An 11,249-nucleotide genomic window follows, 5' to 3' on the forward strand; every position below is an offset into this window, starting at 1 on the left:
TATGGGGGAGGGCTGGCTACTATATATGAGACTATGGGAGAGGGCTGGCTACTATATAAGAGACTATGGGGGAGGGCTGGCTACTATATAAGAGACTATAGGGGAGGGCTGGCTACTATATAAGAGACTATGCAGGAGGGCTGGCTACTATATAAGAGACTATGCCGGAGGGCTGGCTACTATATAAGAGACTATTGGGAGGGCTGGCTACTATGTAAGACACTACTATGTGGGGGGCTACTATATAAGAAACTATTGGGGGCTGGCTACTATATGGGACACTATCGAGGGGGCTGGCTACTATATGAGACACTATCGAGGGGGCTGGCTACTATGTGGGGCTCTAATAGTAGGCCTGGCTAGTATGTGGGGCACTATTGGGAGGGGGGGCTATTACATGGGGCACAATTATAAGATTACCTACTGCTTGAGGGATATAATGGGTAACTACCATGTGGGGACAATTACTTTAGGATAGGCCATGCCAGAAACGCCACATGCACTTTTCATTAAATATCATAGTTGGCCAGCGACTTTGTCTAATTTTTTTTATTTTGGCCCATTGTATATTTGAGTTAGACACCCCTGTTCCAGAAGATAAAAAAATTTAAACAGATTAAAAAAATTTAAAACTTTAATTTCTTTTAGGGGTGTGAGAAGAATCTTTCACAAGCATCGGGACAATGTGAAAGTCAATGTTAGATTTGACCAAGGAAAAACAGTGTGCTAACTACCGAGCCCCCAAGAGATATATTCTGAAACTATAAATAACAGCAAAACAATGTACTAAAAAGATTCACTCCAAACAACAAATTGGGCCTAGTAATAATGTACAGTGTGATGGGGGGTTCACCGGAGAGCAGATACAGCCGGCTGACGTCTGTGTTTCCAGACTGAGGGTCATTCTTCTTGAGATTACATTTGTGCGGAAACGCATTAAAAGACGTCACGTTACAACAAATCATTTCTCTCCAGCCAAATAATTTCCCTTCACTAGAAGCCGAACATTAACGCCAGCAAAATAATCACCATAAATTCTATAGACATATAAAAAAAAATCATTTGAATCATCTAGGGAACATCTATAAAGAAAGGCAAATAAGCGAGCTAGGAGGAAAGCTCTACTGTGAAACAACTCATTTTTGTGGTCAGGCGACCAAATATTCAGGAAATGAATTCAAATCTGAAAATAAATTACATGCCATATAAATTGTGAATCAAGAAATGCGCACTTATTAAATAAAGCCACCGGAGACCCATGGAAGACTGTGGTTAGCTCATGACAGGGCCCACTTCAAGAGCTAAAATGTTATTTCTCGGGACGGTTGATGCTGGAGCTGATAAATGGGTGATTTATGAGCTCGATCAACAAAGACAAATACGGTTTTCAGTGATCTCTTCAATCAAACTCTTTGTGGGCCTGGAGATGGAGAGGATACAGTGTCCTGTGACCAACCTTAAAATAGGGATTATTATTGCAGGGGAAAGTCATGTTCTGTTTGAAGTCTCCAAAGAAAAATGATCCTACTTCTCCACACTTAGTAGGTCTCTCTGTATATCAAAAAAGACAATCGCCATATATACGATGCAGCTTTAAAATGTTTAAAATGCTGCATAAGTAGGCTTGTATTTATGGGAAGAAGGGAATGGAATCCAGACGGAAGACAGATACATCAGACTAGGAGCTGCAGTTGTAGGCCGGTCTGGGTGTATGAGGGTAAGGCATGTGGACTGTCATCATATCCAGAGACCAGTATGCCTATTATGGAGGATACAGTGTAGGGTGTATGTGGTATTTGTAAGAACTCCTACCCCTTTGTGACCAGTCTAATGTCTAATTTAATATCTAACCAGCCTAACCAAAAGGTTTAAATCAGGATTATAACTTATCACTAGAGATGAGCGAACCCGAATGTTCGGTATTTGATTAGCTGGGGCTGCTGACCTTGGATAAAGCTCTAAGGTTGTCTGGAAAACATGGATACAGCCAATGACTATATCCATGATTTCCACATAGCCTTAGGGCTTTATCCAACTTCAGCAGCCACCGCTAATCACATGCCGAAAGTTCGGGTTCGGATCGACTCGAGCATGCTCCAGGTTCGCTCATCTCTACTTATCATCTATCCAAAGTATAGGAGATAAGTATCTGATCTGTGAGGGTCTGACTGCTGGGCCCCCAACAATCGTAAAAATTGCGACCCCTTGTCCCCCAGTCAAGCATGCAGGTTGCCTCTTCATTCATTGAGTGCAACACCCACTTGTCTTTGGCAGTCCCATAGTAAATTGAGCAGTGTGTATGCTTGATCGACAACCCACTATGGAGTGACTACAGTATTTGCATTTCCATACATTTGCTTTGTGGGAGAAGAACTAAAAAAAAAAATGAACCAATGAAACCAATGAACCTGCTACACAATGGACCTTATTATATCTATTACTGGGATCTGTCAGTTCTTCGGCTGGTGTCTGTTATTTTATTAGATTTTAAATCAACGGCAAAAAAAATGGTGGGGTACATAGAACTTTTTTTTTTCCTGCGCTCATTAGTTCCATTTTTCCATGACTTGTTGACCACTTTTTATTTCGTTTGGATGTAGATTAATGCAAACACTTTTTAATTTTTATTTTTTTTTACATCATTTACTGGGTTAGTTCAACTTTGGGCCCAGCTATAAGACTTAAATATCTGACCCCTTCATTGCTTAGACACTGCAATTCCTTTGTACTGCGGTGTATTATATATAAAACAGACAGGCATCAAACTAGATTGTAACACATTAGGCCCCTAGTTGCCATGTAAACGCAGCCACACCAATCCTCATGTAGAACAAACATATAACGTAGGACTGTGACTTCTTTACCTGTACGTATGTCGTAGCCTTCAGGCTGACAGAGACCATCAATAATGAGCTGTAGGGTGAGTACGGTTGTTTTGACTCTTTCAGCTACTTTATCTATTCCTTCTTGCTGGACGTATCCATTAATTAGCTTCTGTATTTTCTCTGATCCAATATCATCAGGACTTCCACCAACAAGCGTCAGAAACCTGTAATACAAAGATTAAGCGTAATACACAAGCTCAGCAGATGTATATCAAATCATCTAAGAATGTAAATGAAGCAAATTGACAATAAGAAGCCAACAATAGCGGTATTATTTTTGTGTATTGCGCCACATTTTTGTTAGGGGGACGGCGGGCACTATATGGTATGACTATTTTACGCTGTATACTGTAGAACTTGTGGAAAAGCGACTAGGATTGTCTGTAGAGTCTACAGGGCACCATATACCCTAAAGCTATGGCTATGTTCACACTAAGTAAAATAAATAAATAAATAATGATCATGACAATTATTTACGGACGTCTTTCTTTTTTTCTCCATCTTTGCTATTAAATTCAATTGACTTTTCAATGAAAGACACATCCAAAGGGCAATCAGTCCACCAAAGCTAGAAGAATGTACCTACAGTCGTCACTGCGCTGACGGGCGGCTAAACCATGAAATGACGGACGTCATTTTGGACCTCAAAATGACAGGCGTTATTTTTCTTTTAAAACGTACAGGAAAAAATATTGTGGGAACATAGCTCTATATAGCAGTTATAAATTCCCTATATGTTTTTTTCCCCTTTATAACAGGACTATATGGTACCATTATTTAGTACAACGGGATTATTCAGACATAATATTAGCGACACATTAAAGTAAATCTGTCAACTGCAATTCAGGTTCAGAACTGCTGACACTGTTAAATAGCTGTTAGGTAAAGGAAACGCATGGTGCTTCTCATATACAGTGTAATTTTTAATTAAAGGTACAGTTCACCTGTGAGGGACAAAATCTACAAAAAAAATTCCAGAAAATCACATTGTATGATTATTAAATAATTATTTAACAATTTATTACATGAAATAAGTCTTTGATACAATAGAAAAACAAAAATTAATATTTGGTGTAAAAACTTTATTTGGTCAGAAGTTTTCTGTAGGTCTTGAAGAGGTTTGTCTCCCTCCTCCATGCAGATCCTCTCCAGATCTTCCAGGTTTCGGGGCTGTCGCTGGGTAACATTAAATTTCAGCTTCATCCAAAGATTTTCTTTTGGGTTCAGGCATGGAGACTGGCTAGGCCATTCCAGGACCTTAAAATACTTTTTACGGAGCCGCTCCTTAGTTACCCTGGCTGTGTGTTTTGGGTCATTGTCAGGCTGGAAGACCCAACCACCACCCATCTTCAATGCTCTTACTGAGGGAAGGAGGTTGTTGGCCAAAAGCTTGCGATACATGGCTCCATCGATCCTTCCTTCAATATGGTGCAGTTGTCCTATCCCCTTTGCAGAGAAGCACCCCCAAAATATTTCCACCCTCATGCTTCACAGTTGGGACTCATTCTTCTTACACCAAACACAATGATTAAAGTTGATACGAAAGAATTCTATTTTGTCCTCATCTGACCACATAATCATCCAGATGGTCAATAGTGAACTTCAAATGGGCCTGGACATATGTTGGCATGAACAGGGGGACCTTGCGTGCCCAGCAGCATTTTAATCCATGACCGCGTAGTGTGTTATTAACAGTAATCCTTTTGACTGTTGTCCAAACTCTCTTCGGTCATTGACCAGGTTCTCCCGTAAATTCTGGGCTGCTTACTGACCTTTTTCAAAATCATCCTTACCTCACCAGGTGAGATCTTGCATGCAGCCCTAGACTGAGGAAGATTGGCAGTCAACTTGTGTTTCTTCCATTTTCTTATAATTGCGCCAAAAGTTGTTGCCTTCTCACCAAGCTGCTTGCCTATTCTCCTGTAGCCCATCCCAGCTTTGTGTGCTACAGTTTTGTCTCTGGTGTCTTTTTTTAGTTTAAATTTTTTTTTTAGAGAAACCATTTTTATTTGTGTATTATAAAGTCACACAGCATGCACAGGATGCTGACGTAATTTCCGGTCACTGTTTCCGGCCATATCATAATCCATCAGGGTGGTGTCCCCAACCAGCATTTTCTTCTTACACCCCTTCAGTCCTTTCTGCAGAATGGGTTTACCTGAGGTTTTTGTTCCTTCTTGAAGTTTGAGAAGGTGCTTGGGAAGTTGTCCTGCATGGTGCGCCATCCTTATGCATGCCTCCACCTTCTTGTGCGCATCTGCACATAGACCTGTCACCTTCCGCGACAACACACCGCCATCTGAGCAGATGAAACTTTTGGGGGTTTTTTTGTCCTACTTGTAGTTTGAGAAGATGCTTGGGAAGTAGTCCTGCATGGTGCGCCATCCTTATGCATGCCTCCACCTTCTTGTGCGCATCTGCACAAAGACCTGTCACCTTCCGCGACAACACACCGCCATCTGAGCAGATGAAACTTTTGGGTTTTTTTTGTCCTACTTGCAGTTTGAGAAGGTGCTTGGGAAGTAGTCCTGCACAGTGCGCCATCCTTATGCATGCCTCCATCTACTTGTGCTCCTCTGCACACAGACCCGTCACCTTCCCCGACAACATACAGCCATCTGAGCAGATGAACTGACCAAGAACAAGGATGTCCATGTAGTAATACTTCTGTTTAAGGTTCCACCTGCAGATCGGACATTGCCCCTCAGGATTTTGGGCGGCCTTAGGGCCCTATTCCACGGGGCAATTATTGTTAGCATAAATCGTTAAAGAAAAACGATCTCAAACAACTGCTATTGCGAACAGCCTGAAATCGTTTACCAATTTACGCAGAACGATGATCGTTACTTATGATCGTTCTTGCGGTCGTCTTGTCGTTGCCATTGCATTCGTAGCTACTGCGAACGACATCTTTTTCAATTCGACCGATTTGCGAACGAGCAACAATAAAAGTAGGTCCAGGTCTTATTAAGCGATCAACGTTTTCTCGTTCGTCTTTTAATCGTTAACTGCTATACAACCGAACGATTATCGCTTCAATCCGAACGATTTAACGATTAACCGCACGATAATCGTCCCGTGGAATAGGGCCCTTAGTCTGCTTGTCCTACAGGATTTGTCCTTCCACTGTGGTCACCTTCCCCTCTTTTACTTTAGTCAACTTCCGCAGTCCTCGGCTCTGCACCCCCAAGACTCCCCCTCCCGCCCATCCCTGCCACCTCATTGTTTCTAACGTAGGGTAGAGCAGCTGTGTGACGGATGACAGGAGGACATAGTGAGCCACCATCTTTGTCGACCCTGGAGCCTCCCTGGTGTCCTAAGATACCTCGCTGGTATTGGCCATGGTGGAGAGATTGGAGTATGATTAATTTTGTGTACAGGTGTTCAAGTAACAAGTTCAAACGGGGGCAACTATAGCTCCAGTCCTCAGAACTTCAGGAGCTTTGGAACTCGAGCTTGAGAATAGAAGCATTTTTTATGTTATGGAATCATAGACAGATACTGTATATGAAAGGTACCATGTGTCTCCTTGACCTAACAGCTAACTAACAGTGTCAGAAGTTTAGAACAGCTGACAGATCCCCTTTAAATCAGTCTTACTCTATTTTCAATCTTACAAAAATGCTGAATCCAGGGGCCTCGGCAGGCCTTAATCTGGCCCTACACATCCCAACAGAGAGCAGGCAAGTGAGCTCCATAGTATATTCTATACATATACAAGTCTATAACCTTATTATGCTCCCTTCAACATCAAGCAAAAACATATGTGAACAAAAATGATTTCATGGCAAGTCATACTTTTTACTGCAAGTATTACGAAAAACGACTCTCCTGCCCGACCACAACTGAAGATGATGAAAACTGAGAATGTAAATTTGTAAAATCATCTTTGAGTCACATACGTGGAGAGATTTATAAGCAGCGTAACCAAATTACCGGAAGGCTGCTAATCCGGTCACCTCCAGGAAAACATGAATGAAATGTCCTTGTAGTCGCTTTACACATCATAAGAAAGAAAGAAAACACTGGGTAAAGCCTTTGAACACCCAATCTTGCTTCTTTACATGGCATATATGACCGATGACTTACAGTGATTATCCACCTTCAAACAGGGTCATATTCTTAACAAGGGGGTAAAAGCAGAGTAATACCGAGCTATCAATTGCAGGACGACCAGCGACAGAACCGGACCACTTATAACAGGAAGTAACACTGCCAAAGCCTGCTTGTTTCTAGACGTTGAAGGACTTAATCTGGATTGATACCTAATATCCAGTCTCTGCTTGAACGCGGCTCGGGGATGGCCAGGATAAAGCTGAAGACATGAAAGCGATCAATACGCGATGCTATGCCTTAGTGATAATGCATTGTATCGATTGGCTCTATTTATAAAAGTCATTTCTAAGAAGAAAGTTAAATGATGACTTGAGAGCACTTCAAGGTGAGCAAGTTATGAAACGCTGCAAAAATATTTCGTCCGGCCAAGTTTTTCTATCAGTCGTTCTATTAAAGGAGTATTCCACTCAAGCATAACTTTTCATATGCTGCTGCCTAATCCTTCCATACTTATAATCTATTGTCTCCTTACCCCAGTTCTAAGCTGCTTTCTGCTGAAGACACAAAAAATTTTGTGTGAGCTTCTCTCCGTCTCCTCCTTCCTTCTGAGACAGCTGATGTAAACAAGTCCCTGGGTGGCTGTATCTGTAGCTTCTTTGTAATGCTGGGAGGGTTAATCTGAAGTCAAGTCGCTGATGAACTCACTGTGATTATCCTTCAAGCATTACAAAGTTGCTACTAAGTTGCAGAGAGGGACTGGTTTACATCACGCGTCTCAGAAGGGAGGGGGAGGAGGGGGAGACAGAGAGAAAAGCTCACAAACAGATTTTTAAGTCTTCAGCAGAAAGCAGCAGCTCAGAACTGGGAGAAGAAGATGAAATAGATAATAACAAGTGAGGAATTAAATGTTAGTCTCCCCATGAGCAGCAACATATGAAAAGTTATGTTTGAGCAGAATACCCTTTTAGGGCGCGTTCACACGTACAGGATCTGCAGCAGATTTGATGGTGCAGATTTGAAGTTGCAAATTCAATGCAAAGTAACTCTGCGCCATCAAATCTTTTGCAGATCCTGTACGTGTGAACGCACCCTTAATGTTAACCTGAGGGAACTATGGAATTTTTTATTTCTGAAGGTCCTTTAACAGATAGCTGTCCGTTTTATTTGCTGATCACTTATGTACAAGTTAATGAACACCTTCCTAAGCAATCACCACATCGGTCATGCAGCTGTTGACTTCCATCCCCTTTAAACAATAATTTTTGCTCCCGCAGTAAACGAACGATCAGTTGATAAATGACAGAGTGTTCTTTTATTTATTCCAGGATGAGTCCTATAACTTTTAGGCACCCGTTTTTAGGGATATGTACCGTAGTATAGTATTTAGTGCACATGACCATACAGGGATCTTTTTATGTGTCACAAAACATGAGTGTATTAGTGTGGACACATTATCACTTTCTATACCAATAGGTGACAAAAAGGTTTCCCATACACAACGGATGAAAAACTGTTAGAACCTGCTGATTCAGGAGAAATGTGAGTGGTGATCCCCGACTATCCCCACGTGTCAGATATTAGCATGTTGGATTCCAGCCGTGTCTGTTTGTTCCTACAGGAGATAAGCTTCTGCCAGGGATGTTTTCCTAGTTTCCTCTCCCTACTATCCAATGTGTGTGAGCAGCGTTAGATGTAAGGAGGGCCACGAAGCTCTGGCAGGCTGCATGGTGATCTGCATGGATTTTTGCTGTAGGCAGCTAAATGATCTGATGTAATTACATAATGTTAAATGGTAACACATGAAGCTGTCAGCACCTCTACATAGAGCATCTTCTTTCCATTTACATAGTGCGGCCACCACAGACTGGAAACAATCTGATAGCTAGTGAAAGCACTGCCTGTCCTCCGGCCCAGAGCGGTAAAAAACGCGAATCCCTTTTCTATTCATCACATAAAGTTATTGTAATAGTTTATATTTCACATCTCATATGAACTGGTCCCGATTGTCAGAGGTGCAAGATGTATGGAGTATCTATAGAGGAGGTGACGAGGGGCAACTAAGTAGGGAGGAGAAGAGGGGCAAATTAGTATAGAAGAGGAGACAAGGGGCAGTTTAGTATAGAGGAGAAGACAATGGGGCAGATTAATACAGAGGAGGAGACAAAGGGCAAACTAGTATACAGGAGAAGATGAGGGGTTGTTTAGCATAGAGGATGAGACAAGGGGCAGATTAGTACAGAGGAGGAGACAAAGGGGCAGATTAGTACAGAGGAGGGAACAAAGGGGCAAAATAGTACAGACAAGGAGACAAAGGGCAGATTAGTATAGAGGAGGGAACAAAGGGGGCAAAATAGTACAGACAAGGAGACAAAGGGCAGATTAGTACAGAGGAGGAGGCAAGGGACAGGTTAGTATAGAGGAGGAGAAAGGGCGGATTAGTATAGACGAGGAGACAAGTGGTAGTTTAGTACAGAGGAGACAAGTGGTAGTTTAGTACAGAGGAGACAAGGGGCAGTTTAGTACAGAGGAGACAAGGGGCAGATTAGTACAGAGGAGACAAGGGGCAGATTAGTACAGAGGAGACAAGGGGCAGATTAGTACAGAGGAGGAGACAAGGGGCAGATTAGCATAGAGGAGGAGACAAAGGGGCAGATAAGCATAGAGGAGGAGACAAAGGGGCAGATTTGTATAGAGGGGACAAGGGGCAGCTTATTATAGAGTAGGAGACAAGGGTCAGTTTAGTATAGTGAGACAAGGGTCAGATTAATCTAGAGGTAATCTTGCCTGCGACCACATTGCATACTGCTCAGCATAACCACTGATGAAGGAATCTGAAGGATAGTCTTACAGAAATGTGTAAGGTAAAACCTTTTGTCCATAAATATACATACACATTTTATTGATCATAGTGAAAATAAGAGAACCTTACACTAAATGGATCCCAGCCGTATCCTTAAAGTAAATAATAAGCCCTACAAGTCTCATGTCCTTATTATTGTCTATATGTGCCCATACGCACGAAAGCCTGGGGCATCTAAAGGGTTAACAATAGACAGCCTGGTGTGGTTATTCTCTACACAGCATAAGCATGCTCAAGTAACATGACTCGAGAGCAAACAGTATCATGTGTTACACTACAGGAACGTGATACCCCATTACATTCTGTTCCAATACCCCAAGATTAATGGTGCTGCAACACTAGCTCTTACAAAACAAAACAAAAATCATTATATGCTGTTATGTGGTGTAAAATATGTATGAGCTATCATCATACAAATAAAGAAGACATGCTGAGCGACACGAGAAGAAAGTGAGCTACATTGCTGGCATGGCGGCTCCTTTCATTAAGGTAATACTCTACGGTTATTTCTATGACAGACGGAAATAAAACATGATGCATTAAAAAATACAGGCAAAAAACATGTAAACTAATGTATGGTAACAAACTGGCTATGCTTCATGTATCGGCACAGTGAAAGGGGGATAGACCGTTGTCTTGGATTACAGACACTGGGGTATGGTGGGGTACTGATCCATATACTGTCTCATCCATATACTTAGAATACGTCTATTAAGGATCTACTGTATGTTATAATTATGTCCATGAGGTTGTGAGGTGTTGGAATAGTGATTCGACCATGCATTTGTGGTCCAAGTATTCTCAGGGGAAGATACTCCTTGCTTTACCGTGAGTATTTACATGGAATTTCTAAGAAAGCGCCACCGTTGACCATTGGCGGTGTCTGGTACTGCAGTTGACCAAACCTTTGAAACTAATCAATATTAGATTGGTGACAGTATCTGAGACGGCTACTTGACAGAGCACCACAGCCTCGTCAATATTTACTTTGCTTGTCCTTGTATTACTGTACTATTAGTAGTGACAATGCGTGATACTACAACACTGCCTCATTGAAGTAAATGGGGCAACAGTGCAGTAAGTTGTGCCACCACTACCAATGTACCGTAATGCAATCGCAAGCACATGGTGAACACTTAGGCTGCGGTGCTTCCATCATTGGCCCCTGATCGTTGGGGGAAGTCCGACCCCCGACAATCTAGCATTGGTGTCCTCTTCTTAGGAAAGGAAATCAATTTGTAAAGACAACACCTTTAGCCAGGAACCACAAAATGAATACTGTACATAGGAAAAATATAAGAAAGATTCAGTATTTTTGCTGGTACCATTTTTTCACAGGGAGCCACTGTAGTTGCAGCACTAGCATGCTGTCATATTAGTCAAGGGCACAAAATTGTGTAAATTACTTAAAGCAGCTTCCTATTTTCTTTATTCATGTCCTAGATAGC

At 41.9% G+C, this 11,249-nt stretch overlaps 1 protein-coding gene and 1 pseudogene across 3 annotated transcripts in view; both read right to left on the minus strand.

Annotated features, from left to right (window-relative positions):
* Positions 1–11,249, minus strand: part of SRBD1 (S1 RNA binding domain 1) — a 138,521-nt gene that overhangs the window by 2,534 nt on the left and 124,738 nt on the right. For all 3 annotated transcript variants that reach the window (XM_069954974.1, XM_069954975.1, XM_069954976.1), the window contains exon 22: positions 2,865–3,049. In XM_069954974.1, coding sequence (XP_069811075.1) covers positions 2,865–3,049 — 185 coding nt within the window. The remainder of the gene's footprint in view (positions 1–2,864; positions 3,050–11,249) is intronic.
* LOC138774286 (large ribosomal subunit protein mL66 pseudogene) lies at positions 5,040–6,171 on the minus strand (annotated as a pseudogene).

This window comes from Dendropsophus ebraccatus, chromosome 15 (assembly GCF_027789765.1).
Source record: "Dendropsophus ebraccatus isolate aDenEbr1 chromosome 15, aDenEbr1.pat, whole genome shotgun sequence".
NCBI classification, from domain to species: Eukaryota; Metazoa; Chordata; class Amphibia; order Anura; family Hylidae; genus Dendropsophus; species Dendropsophus ebraccatus.